Source organism: Wyeomyia smithii, chromosome 2 (genome assembly GCF_029784165.1).
Source record: "Wyeomyia smithii strain HCP4-BCI-WySm-NY-G18 chromosome 2, ASM2978416v1, whole genome shotgun sequence".
Taxonomy (NCBI): domain Eukaryota; kingdom Metazoa; phylum Arthropoda; class Insecta; order Diptera; family Culicidae; genus Wyeomyia; species Wyeomyia smithii.
In genome coordinates, this window is record NC_073695.1 from 125,553,763 (window position 1) to 125,576,931 (window position 23,169).

At 39.0% G+C, this 23,169-nt stretch overlaps 1 protein-coding gene across 4 annotated transcripts in view; it reads left to right on the top strand.

The window, feature by feature from the left end:
* LOC129725616 (scavenger receptor class B member 1) overlaps nt 1–23,169 on the top strand; it is a 253,463-nt gene that overhangs the window by 212,263 nt on the left and 18,031 nt on the right. For 3 of the 4 annotated variants that reach the window (XM_055681651.1, XM_055681649.1, XM_055681650.1), the window contains 2 exons: nt 13,368–13,619; nt 13,680–13,880. In XM_055681651.1, coding sequence (XP_055537626.1) covers nt 13,368–13,619; nt 13,680–13,880 — 453 coding nt within the window. The remainder of the gene's footprint in view (nt 1–13,367; nt 13,620–13,679; nt 13,881–23,169) is intronic. The other variant, XM_055681652.1, reaches the window with a different exon arrangement.

A 23,169-nucleotide genomic window follows, 5' to 3' on the forward strand; every position in this document is an offset into this window, starting at 1 on the left:
CAGACACACTTGCTACAGGAAATGCTGGTGATGCCTGAACAGTATTGAAAGTTTTTTGATTACCCACATGAATATTATTGACAACAGATTGTTTTGAATACCTACGCTGTCTGGAAGAAATAATTTCAAAGAAATTTGATTTGTGTTTACCCCCACAATTTACACATTTGAAATTATCAATGGTCTTTTAACAGGACAGATGTCCTTTGTGTGAGAAGAGTCACCACAAATCATGCATTTTGCTGTCATATGGCAGTTACGTGTTCCATGACCATAAGCTTGACAATTCCGGTATTTCGTGAGATTTCGTGACTCCATATCTCTTAAAGTTTTCCCACTTTATTCGCACGTTGAATAAAACACGTGATTTTTCTAAAAATTTCAAATTACTTACTTTGGTGCGATCGAAATGTACCAAGTAGTTTTCCTGATGTTCCAGTATTAATAAACTTTGCATTTAATTTACGTTTATCGGTCATCGTTTACGATCATCTAAATTACTTGGTTGGGGGAAAAACCTCGTAAGTCTGTCAAACAATCTTTAATTTCATTAATAGTTTGGTCATTTGAAAGACCTTTCAAAACAGCCTTAAACGGTTTCTCGATTTTGGCATCATAGGTTTAAAATTTGTACATATTTTCAGTCAAATACTGTAACAGATGTTTATGGTCTTCAAATGATTCGGCCAAAATACGAATTTCGCCTCTGCGGACAATTTGAAAATTAACTTTACGAACTAATTCATTTTTGTCATATGACTTACATTTTAGGTATAGTAAAGCGGGCAATGTATGCAGTTTGCGAGGATGCGAAAATGAACGGGAATAGAAGGTGTGACTTTTAGGCTTAGAAAAAAATTTTCCCTCGTCCAGACGGGACTCGAACCCGCAATCTCCGTTGTCTCCGGCAAGGTGTTTTGGTCAATTAAACTACTGGGAAAGGTATAAATAGTTCTAAACCAAAGTCGAATCACCCTCTACTATTGTGTTCCCGTATCTCAGCACGCCAACGATGAACTGCGCACACTGCCCGGTGGGAGTTTATTTTTGTAACTGAGAGAGTAATCTCTTCACGCACACAGTGTATATTCCCGTTCATTTTCGCATCCCCGCAAACTGCATACATTGCCCGCTTTACTAAATTTGAAAATTCATTCTGTGCCGAACACGCATCAGTATCGGACGTGTTTGGTGATCGCTCCGATAGAATATAAAACAAAAGACGTGTGAACAAGTGTTTGCCTGGTAGAGTGAAATAAATCCGGGTTCAAGGTCGCACCTTTGTGCAACTGTTTCGCATCGTGACTGCCAGCTGGTGCGTAAGCCGATTTGGCTGCTGGCTGAATTGTGCTACAGCAGTGGACGAGACACAAAAGAGGAAAAAGAAGAAGCCATCAGTTGACAGTTGAGTTGTATCGCTGTGTGGAGTGATCTCACACCTGGCTCGCTGCTGGTGGCTGTTTGGTGCTGCTGTATTGGTGCTGCTGGCTGTAACGGCTGCAACTTCGAACGATCGGACAACCAACCTTACTGGAAGGGAGAAGTAAAAAGGTACGTGCTGTTGTCGGCGCCAGTGCGCTAGACTTAGCGGGATGGATGTAGATCCCTCGCCTCCCGCGCCACCATCCCCGAACCCCTCTGAACCTGACCCTTCTGTTACCCCCTCCTCTGTTCATTCTTCAGTCCCCCCTCGCCCCAGGCTTTACCCAGACGGAGCCCAGGGCAGCTATACTGTCTATTTTCGGCCAATACCGAAATCGAAGCAGTTGAACCTGTTGCAGATTTCTAAAGACCTGACGAAGGAGTATAAGGGCGTGACCGAAATTTCCAAGGTCCGGCCTAACAAGCTCCGTGTCGTGGTCAGTAACCTGAAAGAGGCCAACGATATAGCTTGCTCTGAGCTCTTCACACGCGAGTATCGCGTTTACATACCCGCACGAGACGTGGAGATCGACGGTGTCATAACCGATTCGAGTCTGTCCGTCGAGTGTGGAAAGTGCCAAAGGGTGCTTTAAGAACAATACATGTCCCGATGTAAAGGTGCTCGACTGCAAGCAACTGCGGTCAGCATCGATCATCGGTGGCAAAACAGTATACACTCCGTCAGACTCGTTTCGAGTTACGTTCGCCGGGTCAGCGCTACCAAGCCACGTCTCGATCCACCGGGTTCGTTATATGTGCCTCGCGTCATGAACTGCCTGAATTGTAAGCAGTTGGGCCACACCGCCGCCTACTGCTGCAATTAGGCACGTTGTGGCAAGTGTGGGGAGAATCATGCGGATGATTCCTGTAGTAAAAATGCTGAAAAATGCATTCACTGTGGGGAGAGTCAGCATGAGCTCTCGACATGTGCGGTGTACATGCAGCGCAGGGATAAAATAGAGAGGTCTCTCAAAGAGCGTTCGAAGCGTTCTTACGCTGAGATGCTGAAGAAGACCGTTACCACTTCTCCCATTACATCAAACCCTTTTGATCTGTTGTCCTCTGATGAAACCGATTCTGACGATTCACCAGCGGGAACATCTTACGCCAATCCTGGGGAGTCTAAAAAGAGGAAAAATATTTCCTCTCCTAAACTTCCCAGAAAAGGTCCTAAGATTTCTTAAAGTGAAATGAAAGTTACAAACAAACCAAACAGTGCTGCGGAAAAACCGAAGCAAACTCCTCCTGGGCTTGCAAATTTAAAGTCCCAGAAGGAGTTCCCAGCACTGCCAGGAACATCTAAAACCCCAGTTGTTCCTTTGAGTTGATGAAACAAATTCTGGATTAGTGGAATTTTCTGAAATTGTGGACTGGACTTTTGAAACTTTCAATGTACCCGATCCAATTAAAATTTTTCTTGCAGCATTCCTCCCAACAGTTAGATCATTTTTGAAGCAGTTGACTGCCCAATGGCCCCTCCTTGCAGCGATTGTATCCTTCGATGCCTAATTCAACTGCGTTTATGAAGGATTCTATCTCTGTCTTACAGTGGAATTGTAGAAGTATTTTACCAAAAATTGATTCGTTTAAAGTTTTGATAAATAAAAACAATACTTCAAATATTGATCTCAACTTCCATGATTTTAATATTATTCGCCTTGATCGAGATACCCCATATGGAGGAGTACTTTTAGGGATTAAAAAGTGCTATTCTTTCTATCGTATTAACCTCCCCTCGATTCCAGGCATCGAAGTTGTTGCATGTCAAATGACAATACAAGATAAAGAGCTTTGTATTGCCTCAATATATATTCCTCCCAGAGCACAGGTTGGGCAACGGCTGCTCTTTGAATTAATAGAACTTCTTCCCTCGACACGTTTGATTTTGGGAGACTTCAACTCTCATGGCGTGGCTTGGGGTTCCCCTTACAGTGATAACTGCTCCTCTTTAATCTATAACCTTTGCGATGACTTCGACATGACTATTTTAAACAACGGTGAAATGACACGTATCCCGAAACCTCCAGCGCGCCCAAGCGCTTTGGATCTATCCTTATGTTCGACGTCGCTACGGTTGGATTGCACATGGAAGGTAATCCTCGATCCTCACGGTAGCGACCATCTGCCTATTCTTATTTTAATTACTAACGGGTCAACTCGCATGCGACCAATTGACATTCCGTATGACCTCACACGGAATGTCGATTGGAAGTTATACGAGGAAATGATTTCAAAAGCGGTCGAGTCGATTCAACATCATCCACCACTTGAAGAATACAACCTCCTCGCGGGCTTGATTCTCGACGCCGCGATGCAAGCCCAAACGAAGAAATATCCCGGCGTAACGATCAAAGAACGGCCTCCCACTCCGTGGTGGGACCAAGAGTGCTCCGATGTCTACACGCAAAGATCCGACGCGTTTTTGGCCTTCCAGAAGGGAGGTTTACCTGGCGACTATTTACGGTATTCGGAGCTTAATACCAAGCTTAAAAGCTTGGCTAAAGCAAAGAAACGCGGATATTGGCGTCGGTTCGTGAACGAGACGTCGAGGGAGACATCGATGAGCACTCTTTGGAACACAGCCCGAAGAATGCGGAATCGCGTAACGGTCAACGAAAGCGAGAAGTCTTCAAATCGGTGGATATTTGATTTTGCCAGGAAAGTATGTCCGGACTCTGTTCCTGAGCAAAACATTGTTCGCGATGCGTCTCCGGGCCACGACGCGATAGAATCACCTTTTACGATGGCAGAATTTTCAGTTGCCCTCCTGTCCTGTAACAATAACGCGCCTGGGTTAGATAGAATCAAATTCAACTTGTTGAAGAATCTACCCGGCAATGCCAAGAGGCGCTTGTTGAACTTGTTCAATAAGTTCCTGGAGCAAAACATTGTACCGCAGGATTGGAGGCAAGTGAAGGTAATCGCCATCCAAAAACCAGGGAAACCAGCTTCTGATCACAACTCTTATAGGCCGATTGCAATGCTATCCTGTATCCGGAAATTGATGGAAAAAATGATACTCCATCGTTTAGACCATTGGGTCGAATCAAATGGTCTACTATCAGATACTCAATTTGGCTTCCGCCGTGCCAAAGGGACGAATGATTGTCTTGCGTTGCTTTCAACAGATATTCAGCTGGCGTATGCTCGCAAAGAACAAATGGCGTCTGCGTTCTTGGACATTAAGGGGGGTTTTGATTCCGTTTCTATTGACATTCTTTCGGGTAAACTTCACCGACAAGGATTTTCTCCAATTTTGAACAATTTTTTGTACAATTTGTTGTCCGAAAAGCACATGCATTTTACGCACGGCGATTTGGCAACTTTTCGCATTAGCTACATGGGTCTTCCCCAGGGCTCATGTTTAAGCCCCCTTCTTTACAACTTTTATGTAAATGACATCGACGAATGTCTGGCAAATTCATGCACGATAAGACAACTTGCAGACGACAGTGTAATCTCTGTTACAGGAGCCAAAGCTGCCGATTTGCAAGGACCATTGCAAGATACCTTGGACAATTTGTCTGCTTGGGCTTCACAGCTAGGTATCGAATTCTCTCCGGAGAAGACTGAGATAGTAGTTTTTTCTAGGAAGCATGAACCTGCTCAGCTTCAAACACAATTAATGGGTAAAACGATTTCTCAGGTTTTGGTACACAAATATCTTGGTGTCTGGTTCGACTCTAAAGGCACCTGGGGTTGTCACGTGAAGTATCTGATGAAAAAATGCCAACAAAGAGTGATTTTTTTTCGTACAATAACCGGACAATGGTGGGGAGCCCATCCAGGAGACCTTATAAGGCTTTACCAAACAACGATATTGTCTGTTATTGAATACGGGTGTTTCTGCTTCCGCTCCGCAGCAAACACACATTTGATCAAACTGGAGCGAATACAATATCGTTGTTTGCGTATCGCCTTAGGTTGCATGCAGTCGACCCATACAATGAGTTTGGAGGTCTTAGCTGGAGTACTACCATTGAAAAACCGCTTCTGGAGCCTGTCTTCTCGTATTCTTATCAAAGGTGAGGTCTTGAACAGTCCCGTGATTGAAAATTTTGAAAATTTAATCGAACTTAATTCTCAAACCCGTTTTATGACATTGTATTTCAATCACATGTCCCAAAATATAACCCTTCTTCGAATATTCCAAATCGTGTCGACTCATCAAATACTACTGATTCTACTGTGTTTTTCGATGCATCCATGATAGAAGAAACTCGTGGAATCCCGGATCATTTACGCGTGCAGCAGATCCTCAAATTTTTTTCCAATAAATATCGAAACATCAACTGCAACAATCTGTTCTACACTGACGGATTACTTCTTGATGGGTCCACTGGCTTCGGTATTTTCAATAACAATTTAACCGTCTCCCATAAGCTCGATAATCCTGCTTCTGTTTGCGTCGCAGAATTAGCTGCAATTCAGTACACCCTAGGGATTATCGAAAAAATGCCCACGGACCATTATTTCATCTTTACGGACAGTCTGAGTTCCATTGAGGCTTTCCGATCGATGAAAGATGTTAAGCACTCTCCGTATTTCCTGGGGAAAATACGGGAACATCTGAGTGCTTTATCCGAAAAATTGTTTCAGATTACCTTAGCGTGGGTCCCTTCTCACTGCTCGATACCGGGTAATGAGAAAGCGGACTCTTTGGCTAAGGTGGGCGCAACAAACGGTGATATTTATGAAAGACCAATTGCCTTTAATGAATTTTTCGCACTTGTACGTCAGAATACGATCATCAGTTGGCAAAATGCTTGGACCAGAGGGGAATTGGGAAGGTGGTTACATTCTATAATCCCCAAAGTATCGACGAACCCGTGGTTCAAGGGGTTGGATGTAGGTCGGGATTTCATTTGCGTGATATCCCGGCTTATGTCCAATCACTATAGATTTGACGCGCATCTCCGTCGTGTTGGGCTCGGGGAAAGTGGTATCTGTGCCTGTGGTGAAGGTTATCACGACATAGAGCATGTGGTTTGGTCATGCCCTGTACACCGTGACGCCAGGTCTAAATTAATAGCTTCTCTGCAGGCCGAAAGTAGGCAGCCGGCTGTTCCTGTTCGTGATGTCTTGGCGAGCCGTGACCTATCCTACATATCCCTTATATACGATTTCCTGAAATTAATCCACGCCCCAGTTTAATCTTATTCCCTTCCGCCTACATCCAACCAAACGACAAGAACACGTTAAGACCCCGGATCCGGAAACAGCAACTAGACCCGCACGATACTCTCAGGCCCCGAGGGAGATAACCCAATATACCAGTCCGTAATATCTTGGCCCAGCAGCGGAACATATTCAATATGCTGCTTACCTATGGCGATGGAAAACCATCAAACAACAAATCAATTTTAATGCAAAACATTCTAGATTTAAGTTAGCTTTAGTTTCAGCTCGTAGTCGGCAGCGAGGATAAAAAATTTGCTTTTAGTTATTAAGATACTTTAGAAAGTAAGCTACCAGATATAATTGGCGCCGTTAAACATTAAATTGTATTTGTGCCGTGTCAAATAAATTATAGATGAAGAAAAAAAAATAAATTTGAAAATTAACTTTCACATCAGAAAGAAATGATGAAAGTTCTGAACGAAAAGCTTTAAAATTTGCAACGATTACCACAATAGGTGGAACTTTAGCTTTATTCCTACCGGCATTTCGCTCAGAATAAGAAGCTTCAAATTCTTGATCCCCTATAGTAGAAAGAATTTCATACCTATTACTTTCTGAATCACTCGGAGGAGAAGCCTCACGTTTCCTCGTAGCCGCATCAAAGCGAGATTTTTTGGTTCGTCCTGGCATTTCAGGACAAATTTCACTTCACCTTCACTCTATACAAATTTTGTCAACACAAATTTACACATTAATTACTCGTTAAACGTTAAAAACAGATTCAATACTTTGCGATTCAACAGATACTCTTTAAAAGAGATTACCTGTTGAAAGCGGGAATATTCCAATATCTCTCGGTAATCTTAGACAAGCCTCGAGCTGTTGGTAAAATGCGACCGTTCTGCAAGGCAGTTCAAGTCGTACTCCTTTATTCATTATTCGGCTTTCAAAACTATCATGCGGTGCCGGTTATATTGTAAAATAAAATTCTTATTTGGAATTGAATTTCATAATTTTGCATTTTCTCCATTCAAGACGACATGTTGTTTTTGGATAAACGTTTGAACGCTTCCATAATCCTTCATCATAACCGAGTCTCTCAATTTATCTCTATTTTGTTTTATTTAATTATCTTAATATCATGACTAATGAGTATTCATCCAACTAAGTTACGATCATCAAGTTTCAAGTTTATCTACAGGTATAGCCTGCAGAGGTTTAGTTTTATTTGGTCATCAGAGGGTCTATCATACAACCTAATGCGGATCATATTTTATGGCTATAAAATGAAACCAAAATATAATCAAAGACTTTAATGCAAGTCATCATAAAACAAAAACAAAACAATCCTAAGTTTTTGAAGCATAGTTACTTGGGAGGTGTGCTCTCTCCCACGGTTTCGTAGAAGGCGCCGTTGTCAACAGCCAACTAACTGTGTCGGTGTCGGCGTAGTCAAGTTATAGTATAACGTTTTTAGCTGCTAAACTTGAACCTGATGGCGGGTGATTCTTAGTCCGCAATGCAATCCAGAATGGCGTTACGAAAGATTTTTACTGTTCGGGGGTTAGTGCGAAAGCTGGATAGTCGATCGAGGAGATCGACGGGCTTGTGGCCTACATCATTTCTCTATAAAATACCCCTGACGTTTGGCGAAGCCGTCTCAGTCGACTGTTGTTGCTTGTTTGCGACCCAACCTGAACGGACTAGTTGACGAACTAAGTCTGTGCCCCCCTCGAGTGAGTGACCCAGGCCTTGCAGTCTTTTTAGATGCTGCCATTGCAATTGGCAAAACCCTTTTGACAATAAAACGAGGTGACTTAGGTTTCCATTTATCATTCGGCTGCGACTCCGGATCGGGGACTGTACGTCGGGCTCTCCCCTTTCCTGCTAGGAGAATCAAAATTTATTGATGAAACCGAAGACCATCCATTCGCTGTCAAGGTTAAGGTCCTCCTCGGCCCCGCCTATTGCGTGCGGTCTTTCGGGGCTGCACGCCATGGAGTGTGTTAGCTCTATTTGTTCCGACAGAGTAAGGTTGCCGGGACCCAGGTTTGAAGTTTGTTGTTGTTTGTTTGTTTGTTTTTTTTTTTGTTTCAGAATCCAGTTTTGATTCTACGAGGTTGTCACAAAAGAAGAAGGTCCTCGGCGTGACACGATAGCCCTATGCAGGAGGCTTCGTTAGCGGCAGGAAATTTATAAAATTTGTAAAAGCGCTGTTCATCTCTCGAGTGACTTTATACCACAGCTTAGAGGTTTATCCATTAGATTTTACGTAACATCCATAGTTAAGAACTGTTAAAACCATTCTACTTTCTAGTGCTGGGACTTTAAACCGGATATATTCGTGATCCGGTTATCCGAAGTTCGGATCACGGATGGGTGAACGAATACTATTCGGATAACCGGATATCCGGATACGGATAATCGAATAGTCGAATATTCGGATATTCGGATATTTACTATCCGGATATCCGCAAGTTTTTTCTGTCTTTTGAAACCCGTTCCACTAAAACGTAACGCGAAAAATGGCTTCTTTCGCAATCCTCCATCCCCTCGAAAGTAATTATTTACATAATTCTCATTGAACTATGTTCGGATACAAAATCCGGATATCCGGATATCCGACTATCCAAAAATCCGGATGTCCTGTCGTATAATATCCGGATATCGGATTGATCCGGATTTTGGATATTTGTCGGAAACAGAATGGCCATTCTGTTTTAGACGAAATTTCAACATGGTATAAATCAGCTTCAAAGTTCGATTTATCGAAATTTTTCTAGACTTCTAACTTCAGTTTCTTGAGTAGATGCGGATTATGTAAAAAACTTATTTTCGAAAAAATGGTCTTCAGATCACTCTGCTCCGCAACGGCTCATTTCTAAGCTTTCGTTTTACAGTGTTGTAGGGGCCAGGACCTACCAGGACTTGTTATTACTTAGAAATAAAACATACAAAGTTCTGTACGTGTACTTAGTACACGGAACCACTCCACTAGATGCCGACGGGAATGATTGGCTTTACTAAATTATAACTTTACTTGAATAATACCCTGGGTAACTCAGAACAGAGAGGCTTTTCCCCACTAGTCTCAAGCTAACGCCTATCTAGTGGTTCTATCCTAGCTTATTGTATTCATTACCCTGTTTCATTTTCGAGTTTAATTTTTAGTGCATTCAACGGCCTTTTGCGAGCTGTATAGGGCTTGTGCGAGAGCGCACAATTCCCGCGCGCGCGCTGCTGTGAGGTCCCGAGAGAGCGTAGAAGCCCAGAACCGCGCGCGCACCCGTGAGCGACCGTGAGTGGCCTGGTGCCTCCGACTTCTGTTTTGTGTGTAGTTAAAGTGAAAAGGTGGTTACTGTTCTGAAGGACTCATGATGAGGATGTTTTCTTTGTCATCTTTCTAGAATGCTCTGTTATTGAAACGTGTTTTCTGCGTGTTAAGTAAACCCGGTAACAAGCTAATGCTCCAGTTTACTTTTTACTTGGTTTCACTAAAATTCAGCGAAAGGCTAAATTCTCATGTATCGCGACGAAACATTGGGTAATTTTCGCGGGGTGTTGCGTCACAGTGTTACCAGAAATGAATATAGAGACAAATCGCGCCAAATGACCGATTGTCGAATATCGACCATTTTTGATTTGAATGAAACTTTGCACACGTATTTGACTTAGCAAACTGAGCATTTTTCACAGATGGAGACATTTTTCACACCCATGAGTTACATTCTAAAAGGGCGTATGCCTTTTGGCATAGGTTTTATTCGAAGCATTGTAGCCCAGAAACCGTTGGTTGTATAGAAAAACTGTCTGAGAATGAGTTGTAGCGAATTTAAAATGCATCATAAAAAATATACACTGTACAAAAAAAAATTCTGACCAAAAAAAATTAAAAATAAACATTAAATTTCAATTTAAAAAAAAAGTTGAATTTTTTTTAATTTATTTTTTTAAAGAAACTTGACGTTAATACGCAACTTTTAAAAAAAAAGTTAGGATGGAGAAATGAAAATTATTTTTTTTATGGTAGATTAATTTTTTTATAAAAATTCTAATTTGAACATTTTTCAAAATATTCGTATTCTGATGATTTTAAAAGATGCAGAGAGTAATTTTATATCAAAAAGCTCTTGGTAGTTAACATCCTAAAGGCATTGGTTTTCGAGTTATTTCTAATTTAAGCTCGAAAAATTATTAAAATTTAGGAAAATTTCTTAATGTTTTTCTTAATTTGTCCGTGGTTCTCCAGCAAAAATCATACGTTCATTGGAATGCTTGATCAAAAATATACAATTCATTCTTTGACAACAAAACGATTGGATAAATAACTCAGGCGCTGTGCCTTAGCCTACCTACACGTTCCCCTTTGCCGAATGTTTTATAAAAAAAATATGTTTGTCGTGCAACACTACCTACATGTAAAGTACGCTACCAATATCCTATAATATCTGTTTTCGTATATAAATACGATTGCACTTTTCTAGAAGTGTTAGTAACAGTTTGCATTTTGTGAAGATGAATAAAGTGAAAATGGAATACACTAAACCCAAGTGCTGTAAACTCTTTACTGATCATCGGTGCTCATCAAGCTTACGCAAATTAAACGAAAACGTTATTGCAAAATTAAAAATATTGAACAGTCAAGCTCATTTTAATACGTCTTTATCGATTTGTGATTCGTGTAGATTATATTGTATCGAGGTGGAAAAAGAATTTGATCTCGAAGAGCATCCACACAATTCATTCATGGAACCATCAACATCAGGATGTGGAAGAAACATTCTACCGACGGAGTTGCAACCATCTGCATCTGTATACGAATTGGCGGAGATACTATTAATCGTATCATCATATTCACAAGAAAGCATTCAAAAAGAATACCAGAACACAGAAAATTGAGTTGTTCAACAAAGGCCTAGCTGGAATCAACGTTTCACCGATATCACTGGCAAAGCTCAATCAGGAAAAATATCCTAAAAAAAGTATCTGAATATTACTGACGGTGTAAGAAAAAACTTTTTCGATTTTGATGCTGAAGATGACCTGGATTTATTGAAACGTAAAGCGAGAGACTTCGACGAGATGATTTTGCAGTTAAAAGAAAAATTTACTGCGCCTGAATGCTCTAGGGAAGATAAAGTAAGAGTACTTTCGGTTCTACCGAAATCTTGGAATCAACAAACGGTAACAGAAAAGTTTGAAACAACGAAATACATTGTGAAACAGGCTCGGCGCATATCAGAGGTTAGTGAAATATTGGCTATTTCTGACGTGAGGCTTGGACATGGATTGCCCCTGGAAGTAAAAAACGAGGTATTGCAGTTTTATGACAGTGACCAGATCAGTAGAGCCATGCCAGGGCAAAGGGACTATGTTTCAGTGGGAAAGATGGTAAGCGACCGCATGTGCAAAAGCGACTCTCAATGAATTCAATTCGTGAGGCATACGTTTATTTTAAAGATATCAGCAAAACTTATATTGGGTTGACTTCTTTTAGAGCTTTGAAACCTAAGCATTGTAAATTACTTGGAAGCTCAGGATCTCATAATATTTGTGTTCGTACTGATCACGAGAATACTGAATTGATGATACACAGTCTAAAGAAATATTCATTCCAAAATGATTCTAAATTTTACTTTGAACAACTATTATGTAGCTCAACTACATGATCTAAATATTGTCATCTCCGCAAATGTGAACAATGCCCAAGCCGTTTAGATTTTGAAAACAGTTTTTTCAATGAACTTGAGGAACGTTGTGTGAGAGAAATACATTTCGAACAGTTGATTGCAACAGATCGATGTAATATAGAGACACTTGTGAAATCAATTGATGAATTTGTATCTTATTTTTGTGAAAAGTTGAAAAAGTTGATAACCCACGATCACATAAAAACTCAACAGTCGACTTACATGAGAGAAGCAAAAAAAAATTTGAAAGATGGTGAAGTTGTTATAGTGTGTGATTTCTCAGAGCTCTTTTCTTGAGAACCGTTCGCCCAATCGTCTTGTTGTCAAAAACTGAATCGTATATTTTTGATCAAGCATTTCAATGAACGAATGGTTTTTGCTGGAGAACCACGGACCAATTAAGAAAAACGTGTATTTTTCTAAATTTTAATAATTTTTCGAGCTTAAATTAGAAATAACTCGAAAACCAATGCCTTTAGAATGTTAACTACCCAGAGCTTTTTGATATAAAATGACTCTCTGCATCTTTAAAAATCATCAGAATAATTTTTTTTTGGAAAATGTTTGAATTATAATTTTTATAAAAAAATCAATCTACCATAAAAAAAATATTTTTCATGTCTCCATCCTAGACTTTTTTTTAAATTTGCGTTTTAACGTCAGGTTTATTTAAAAAAAATAAAAAAAATCAACTCTTTTTTTAAATTGAAATTTAATGTTTATTTTTAATATTTTTTGGTGAAAAAATTTTTTTTGTACAGTGTATAATTCTTTAATGTTGCATTTTTAATTCCCTACAACTCATTCTCAGACAGTTTTTCTATACAACCAACGGTTTCTGGACTACAATGCTTCGAATAAAACCTATGCCAAAAGACATACGCCCTTTTAGAATGTAACTCATGGGTGTAAGAAATCTCTCCATCTGTGAAAAATGCTCAGTTTGCTAAGCCAAATACGTGTGCAAAGTTTCATTCAAATCAAAAATGGTCGATTGAATTTTCGCGTTTTTCCAGGTCATTTGAAATGATTTTGTTTTATAGCGGTTTAAAATTCAGTTCAAAAATATCGCACACACCCTGTATAATAGCTATTCTTTCCATCCATAATTGACATTTTATATTTCCATCAAAGGTTACATGTAAAATATATGTCTTCTCTGTTACAAACGAACAACGATGGATGGACGGACTAGATGAGCGTCTCAACTTTGAAGAAATTGGTCCAATTACTTATCGTGAAACACTCGATCACCTGAACGTCATATTTCATTCCAACAATTCTACAATGTCCTACACCTCACGTCGGCAGCTGGTTTTTATGCCCGAACAAAATCAGAATGGAGTTTTAAATAAAACAATAGTTGTACCCAACATTGCTGTTCTAGTAAGTACGTTGTTATTTACGACTACCAATATTTTTGTATTTCTGTTTCAATCATTTCAGGGAATGGCAGCGAAATTGCAAGATTCAAACTCTTTTGTAAAATGGGGATACCGACTGATGCTTTCGAGTTCTGGAGATCAAGTTTTCCTCAATACAACAATTTACAATTATCTTTGGAACCTAACCAGTCCTATCATGAACTCGGCTCGAAAAATTGTACCATTTATGGTCCCTTTGGATAACATTGGAATACTGAGTGTGGTAATATGATCATATTATCCTTGTCAAATTGTTTTGTAATATATATATATATATATATATATATATATATATATATATATATATATATATATATATATATATATATATATATATATATATATATATATATATATATATATATATATATATATATATATATATATATATATATATATATATATATATATATATATATATATATATATATATATATATATATATATATATATATATATATATATATATATATATATATATATATATATATATATATATATATATATAAATATATAAATATATATATATATATATATATATATATATATATATATATATATATATATATATATATATATATATATATATATATTCACATTCAGGAGAAAATTATTCTGGACCACATATCTTGCACGAAAAAATCTGGAAACACACAAGGCTCTCAGATCGACCATATTCAGATTGACGGATGGCATTTCTCAGATATTATCGATGTGTGGTCTCTTCGATGCCCAAACGTCGACTCAGACTCGCCCGGCTAGTGAAAGTATACAAGCTGAGCTTCAAAACACTTCATTAACAAATATGTAACGTCTTGAAGAAGACGTTTGTTGCTTGACATCACAGCATAATTGCGACCCTTATATCCGATACGAGAACGGGAACATCTTCTTTCTTCAAGCCGTGCAACCGTGCAACACACGATACATGTTATATTGTTGCCTTTATAAGGCAACAATAGGTTGACAAGAGGAATGTAACAATTTACTTGTAGCAGCAAACGTACGGCGGTCTGAACTTTGCTGCAAGTGTAATAGTAGAACGTTGGTTGTAATCCGCCAACCGGGAAGCAATCGAAAATGTTTCTCCTTACAGCGAGGTTTGACCTGTTGTGACAAATTTCCTGGCTCCTTTGTCGCTTGCCTCTGGTGCCATCTCAATGGTGATACATTTGTTGCCAGGTACACAGTTGACGATAAAATAATGCGCTTTCACGCTCAAATTTCGCTTATATACCGACAAAATGTGAGCAGCGTAGTCCATCCTCTTTGTTTCGAACGTTGTAGAATGATATAGTTTTTCCAGTTATCCCATTCCACAACCCGCGTAAAAAATCTTTGTCAGAGCGGATATCACGCGCTATCTGGACCATGAAGCATTTATGCGATAATTGAAAGAAATTTGCAACTGCCGCAACCAGCCTTTTACAAGGCTGCTGAATATATTTGGAAGAGCATAATGAATGGTTATTACTAAATTGCAACTTTGATTGCAGTTTGATGCTGCTGCAATTGCGCAGCAGTGTGATGTATATTACGATTCATTAACACTGTCACGAATATTGCCCACTTTCAAAAGTTCTGAACTCAGTTAGTTTTCAACGGATTCCGTTTATTTTTAAAGCAAAAATAATATACGAAACAAATACGGAAAAATATATCGCTCCACACCATTAAAATGATTAACAGTGTATTTCCAAAGCTATTGCAAAAAATTATTGACATAAGACAGGCTGTCGTAATTCTACGTTAACCTTGCGGTCGTTTCTTATAAACGACCTCTTCCACTTTTTGTTGTTTCTTTCTGATCGGGTAGGCATCGCAGCCCTAGTAAAGCAGCATGCTAAAATCGAGTCCAGTGCGACGAAGCAAAATGTTGACGATGTACGGAATTGATATAACGACGCTTCTGGCGAAGGGCCTCAACGCCCTTGGAGTTTACGAACGGAAGGTGCTGCGGACTATCTAAGGTGGGGTACAGACGGACGACGGATAATGGCGACAGTGCATGAATCATGAACTACACGCGCTGCTTAGAGAACCCCAGTGCATACCTGGCGAATAGATTGCGGTTGGCTGGTCACGTCGTAAGAATGCCGGACGACAACCCTGTGAAATCACTTCTCTTCAGCAACCCTGCACAACCCCAGCAACGTGCACGATGGCTCGACCAGATCGAAAAAGAATTGCGGGTGGTGAGTCTCTGGATCGTCTGGGAAATTGGCGAAACACATCCCAAATGCATGATGCTCTAAGGTATGGGATGTATTTATATTGAATACAATCATTCTTTGGAAAATTCTAGGGGGGGGGGTCTTAAAGTCCCCCCCCCCTAGCCCCTTCGTAGTTGCGCCCATGGATTTTACTCTTTCGATATTATACCGGTCACGATTATCTAGTGACCATCGAAGACAAAATGGAAAAAACATAACTTATAACTGTTGCAAAAAAGTTCAATTCATGTTGAGTAATTTATGGTTTTATGGTAACCATATTCATGAGATAAACTTTTAATCAGCATTAGCAACAGCATTGCACTTTTTCCTTGATTGAATAAATGTCGTGTGCCGCTGCATTGCTAGACGACGAGAGACCAGCGGCACTCTACTCCACATATACTGTATGGTACTGTTGCTTTAACCCGCATGTTTTTTTTTCAAGACATCTACCTCATCTACCCTCTAATAGCCGGTTTAGAAATGGCTCAAGAAAAGGGGTTTTTTCAAACTTTTCGAAAACCATTAAATTAGTCTAAGGTCATGGAAACGTTAATCGACCTGTTGGGACGGGGAGCAGGGCTCTACATTTTCGAAACAAAACAATGAAACTGATATACTTGCGCTGTCATTTCGATTCGAACAGTTTCATTTTCGCTTGTTTCCTTTTGGCTACTGTCAACGAATCACTTCTTTCGCTCTTTCCCTCTTTCTTCTTTTGGATCATTTCAAATGAAATTAATGACTATTCCAATTGATGGAGAGAGTGACGGAGAGAGAGACTCTTTCCTTTCCTTCAGCGTCTTAATTGAAATTAGCACCGCATCGCGTCGTTTGATAGTAATTTTATAATACCGCAAGCCGTAGTTAGAACGGCAATGGCATCCAATAAATACGTTACGCAAGTTCCGTTCAATATTTAAGTACTGTATGGAAGCCTTCTGTCTCCGTCAGCGCTCATTGTTATTTTTAATTAAAAATCGTCATATGAGAGTGATGGTGATAATCTACGCTTTCAATTGAAAAGCGTTGGAATCAATTTGAGGCCCTTCAGTTGTCAGAATCACAGCAAGAGCATTCGACTGGGTGTCATGTGACTCAAGAAGTGCTCGAAAATGATACAAAAGCTTTTTAATTGAAAGCGACGGGTCAAAGCGTCACTATAACCTGATAATTGTCAATTGAAAATGACTTTGTCAGGCTCTGACGGGGAGACTATCAAGTTTTTGTTGATATTGATACAGTCGTCGTCTGTGCGATCCTGTGTCATGTCGTCTGTCTGTCTGTCCTTGAATTTTTTTATCAATTTTACCGCTTAGTAATGAAATAATAATGATAACTAGCGTATTACAAACTTATCCAACATTTTGTCTATCCAACAACATATTGGTTATTGTTATCCATTATTTGGTTATGCTGTTATTATCGTTTGAAGCACCTTCATTTTTGAATTAATAAGAGAAACTTCTATGGCAGTCTTTGTTTTCAGCAACGCAAAGCTGCTTGCTCCCGACACAGAATAGTTCGACTGGGATGCAGTCCTTTCCAGTTATTTGTGGCTTTTTAACTCTTTCCAAGCTTTCTTGATCTTATCCAAGCCAGTTCATCAATCCATTCGTAAACCTTTCAAGTCTACTCAGCAGCAACTTCGTCAGCTGACAACCACTGAATGCTTAGCAGTATGTTCCTCGAAGAGCTCAACTTGTATACTTTCACTAGCCGGGCGAGTCTGAGTCGACGTTTGGGCATCGAAGAGACCACACATCGATAATATCTGAGAAATGCTATCCGTCAATCTGAATATGGTCGATCTGAGAGCCTTGTGTGTGCCTTGTATATATATATATATATATATATATATATATATATATATATATATATATATATATATATATATATATATATATATATATATATATATATATATATATATATATATATATATATATATATATATATATATATATATATATATATATATATATATATATATATATATATATATATATATATATATATATATATATATATATATATATATATATATATATATAATAATTTAAGACCCCCCCCCTAGAATTTTCCAGAGAATGATTGTAATCAATATAAATACATTCCATACCTTAGAGCATCAAGCATTTGGGATGTGTTTCGCCAGTTTCCCAGACGATCCAAAGACTCACCACCCGCAATTCTTTTTCGATCTGGTCGAGCCATCGTGCACGTTGCTGGGGTTGTGCAGGGTTGCTGAAGAGAAGTGATTTCACAGGGTTGTCGTCCGGCATTCTTACGACGTGACCAACCAACCGCAATCTATTCGCCAGGTATGCACTGGGGTTCTCTAAGCAGCGCGTGTAGTTCATGATTCATGCACTGTCGCTATTATCCGTCGTCCGTCTGTACTCCACCTTAGATAGTCCGCAGCACCTTCCGTTCGTAAACTCCAAGGGCGTTGAGGCCCTCCGCCAGAAGCGTCGTTATATCAATTCCGTACATCGTCAACATTTTGCTTCGTCGCACTGGACTCGATTTTAGCATGCTGCTTTACTAGGGCTGCGATGCCTACCCGATCAGAAAGAAACAACAAAAAGTGGAAGAGGTTGTTTATAAGAAACGACCGCAAGGTTAACGTAGAATTACGACAGCCTGTCTTATGTCAATAATTTTTTGCAATAGCTTTGGAAATACACTCGATTAGAGTTAATCATTTTAATGGTGTGGAGCGATATATTTTTCCGTATTTGTTTCGTATATTATTTTTGCTTTAAAAATAAACGGAATCCGTTGAAAACTAACTGAGTTCAGAACTTTCGAAAGTTGGCAATATTCGTGACAGTGTTAATGATTCGTAATATACATCACACTGCTGCGCAATTGCAGCAGCATCAAACTGCAATCAAAGTTGCAATTTAGTAATAACCATTCATTATGCTCTTCCAAATATATTCAGCAGCCTTGTAAAAGGCTGGTTGCTGCAGTTGCAAATTTCTTTCAATTATCGCATAAATGCTTCATGGTCCAGATAGCGCGTGATATCCGCTCTGACAAAGATTTTTTACGCACGTTGTGGAATGGGATAACTGGAAAAACTATATCATTCTACAACGTTCGAAACAAAGAGGATGGGCTACGCTGCTCACATTTTGTCGGTATATAAGCGAAATTTGAGCGTGAAAGCGCATTATTTTATCGTCAACTGTGTACCTGGCAACAAATGTATCATCATTGAGATGGCACCAGAGGCAAGCGACAAAGGAGCCAGGAAATTTGTCACAACAGGTCAAACCTCGTTGTAAGGAGAAACATTTTCGATTGCTTCCCGGTTGGCGGATTACAACCAACGTTCTACTATTACACTTGCAGCAAAGTTCAGACCGCCGTACGTTTGCTGCTCCAAGTAAATTGTTACATTCCTCTTGTCAACCTATTGTTGCCTTATAAAGGCAACAATATAACATGTATCGTGTGTTGCACGGCTTGAAGAAAGAAGATGTTCCTGTTCTCGTATCGGATATAAGGGTCGCAATTATGCTGTGATGTCAAGCAACAAACGTCTTCTTCAAGACGTTACATATTTGTTAATGAAATGTTTTGAATTTTCTAAAACGGACTCAGCGCCGTGAGCAGAACTTGCTGAACTTTTCTGTTTGGAATCGGATTTGTTTCGCATATACCGCTTGTGATGCACAGTGTTAATGAATCGTAATATACATCACACTGCTGCGCAATTGCAGCAGCATCAAACTGCAATGAAAGTTGCAATTTAGTAATAACCATTCATTATGCTCTTCCAAATATATTCAGTAGCCTTGAAAAAGACTGGTTGCTGCAGTTGCAAATTTCTTTCAATTATCGCATAAATGCTTCATGTTTCAGATAGCGCGCGATATCTGCTCTGACAAAGACTTTTTTCGCACGTTGTGGAATGGGATAACTGAAAAAATAGGTATGACTAAAGTCGCATGGAAGCAGATCGTGCGTGTTTGATACTGCCGACGATAGACATGAGTATGAAGGTGGAAATTCTGCTGTGATGTCGAACTATAACCGTTTTGTTTTAAGACGCAATAGCGTAAGTGCTGCATTTCTGTTATCTGCTGCCATCCAGCACTAGAACAAGTATATATTACAACCGGCCACCAACACATTCTAGAGGCAATGTTAAATTTTTCTTGTCTTGCGAATGCTGAAATTTGCGGTTTTCCGTCTTTTACACATGATGAAAAATCTTAACTACTTCAATCACATAATTGTGGAGCACCAACAGGTGCTATTATATTTGACAACAGTAACAAACTGGCAAGTTTGTTCAATTATCATCATTTCGGATAACCATTCGCCGATGATTCTAGTTCTCCCGTTTTCTTCAGTAGAATTGCCTGCCATTTCCAATAATTCTGCAGCTGCCGAAAACTCCATAACAGCCGCCAGATAGTCAGGTGCTTAAGTATCAACGCGCCCAGCGCGATCAGCCAGAAATTGAAACCCGGCTTTTCTTTCTTCTTCACGATCAGCAACCAACGTCCGTGTGGTATCGGCACAATCATGGAATGAATTATAGGGGTACTGGGGGTAAGCCCGGCACTGAGGGTAAGACCATCACCCCTAGGATTTTACTAGAAAACGCTAATTAACTGTGTTTTGGAATATGTGAAGTGTTGGTATTTAATGTTTTAGACATTTTAAGACACATCGAAGCCACCGTGAAACGTCAAAATAATAGACGAAACATACGCTACTGCAGCTAATGCGTAAACGGATGTAATTTTTTTGTGAGTGGAACTTAAGCTTTTATTCATTTGAAAAGACTAAAATAATTTTTCGTTGCTCTACAATTTATTGCCTGTATTGTTAGCAATCACAGGAATTCGATATGAGGTAAATTGAAGCGATAAATTTGTAGAAATACTCTTTTAAAAAAATGTGTGCTGTCGGGGTAGCACCGTCACCCAGTGAGTGGGGTGAGCCCGACATGCTCTGAGGCTAGTTTGATGTTTCTGACACATATTTCTCATCTATTACCGATGTCTCGCTGACAAATAAATTATTTAATCGACTTAGAACCATGCACTAAAGCTCATCTGTGATTTATGAATGATTCCAAGGGTTATTAGAGGTGCCAAATGTACTGAATCAAGTCACAACACTGACGGCTTTCCCGGTGGTATTTGAAATATGCTCCGGTGTGGTCAGTTTGATCCTGGCTTCAATGAAACTAGTTAATAATATGATTTAAAGTGCCACATGATAGGCTTACCGAGTATCAAATTCTTTCATTGTTTATACATAATGTTTACCGGAACTTGGCAATCTGCACAAAACCAGCCAACCGACAACAACCAAATTCAACACTAACATACAGAAATGTAGGATCTCTCATTAGGCGGTTTCCGAATTCAAATTGGCTAAGTTAATTCGAGTTAATTCATGAACAAACTTAGGTGTTACCCCCAAGGGGTGACGGTTTCACCCGCACTGATTGCTAAACGTCGTTTTTAGCTTAGTTTCAAAACTTCACTATTCCTTGTAAAATGACAGTTTGAAAGTACTGAAAACCTTCATATCTTGTAGAAAACAATCTGGGCAATGATTCTGTGAAAGAAATATAACAATACTCGCCATCAAGTGCTACTAAAGAATCATTTTCCTTAGGGGTCGGGTTTACCCCCAGTACCCCTACATGAAACACAAAGCGCGCATTCTTAGTCAACTAGGTATATTCCGTCGACCTTGTTAGGGAGAAAAGCATTGTGCGACCAACCAGAGGTCGACATTTGCGTTTCGACAAGGCTAGACAATTTTCAATAGTACAATCGTTCGAACAATCAGATTACAACTTTCTGCATTTGGACGGGTGCTTGGTTGATTTTCCAATCGATTACTGCAAAAATGACGAAAATCGGTTGAAAACTGACTGAGCTTAAAACGGTTGAAAATGGACAATTTTTGTGACGCTCTCGATGTTTTTGGTTTTTGAAATTGGATCCCTGTAATGAAACTGGTCTCCTGTCTATGTTGCCGTAAGACGTAATTCTACGTCAAAATGTAACAGAAGCTGTTAGTTTTTTACGGGAAAAACCTTACAGAATGTGTTTTCAATTCGATCCCGTTAGGTGTTAAAATAACAGAAATGATTCTACTAGTATCAAACATATATCAAAATTTGTTACAAATGTTTCAGCTTTCTAACAAAATAAGATAGTATATAGAACAATATAATAACAAACATTGTTAGAAACAACAGGTTTTGTTAAAAACGAAAAATTAGTTAGACTCGTTTCAAAATTATTTCATTTCAGGTTTTGTTATTATAACCAAAGATAACCTGAACAAGATACCTAACTTCCATATTTTTCATACATTTTAAACACAACCGATTTCCGACGGTTAGTGCTGCCATCTGATAACCTAAATTCTCATAAAATTGTCACTATGAGCAAAACCGATTTATCGTGCATAGTCTGTCATCGATCGTTGAGCTGTTCAAGATTGTATATTAAAAAGGTGTAGCAGTTTGGTCAGCTCGACGCTTAAGATAACATGCAGATTGATGATATTGTCATTTTTTGCGCTTAATGCTATTGCCATATTTTTTGCACTTCAAAGTACGAAAAAAAAGTGTGAAATTGACCGTTAGAGTGGGGGTTTATATTAGGAGTTATATTTATTTTCAGGTCCCATTCTACCAAAACTTAAAGTTTGATATGTCGCAAGCCAAGTTTCAGAACCATTGTGCATATAGTCAGGTTCACCGGGGCACCCAATTTTTGCTTTATTAAACTCGGCAAGAGTGAAAAACTTGGTTGTAGAGCGTGCTCATAGCGGTTATCAGGAATTTCTGATGGTACGCTTAATTTTAATTTTTGATGCAAAAATAAATTTCCCCGAATTTGAACATATTTTAACTTAAGGGGCAACAATGGCGCCATTTTGAATTTTCGGGAAATAGGAAACTTTCGATGTTTTTGAAGTGGGACACTTCTTTGTTTACTATACTGGGATGCATTCTGTAAAATTGGAAATGAAACGGGCAAATGTTGCGTCAGATTTCAAACGTTAATTACAGCATAACCACATGATGGATAATAATAACCAATATGTTGTTGGATAGATAAAATGTATAACAATTTTTTAATATGCTAATTATCACTCTAATTTCATTGCTAAGCGGTAAAATTGATGAAAAATTTCAATAACAAATTTACGCGAATAATGAACCAATCACATGCGAGCATTCCTAGCACAGACGACGTGAATGGACACCATCCGTTCCCTGTGATATTCCCTGTATCAATT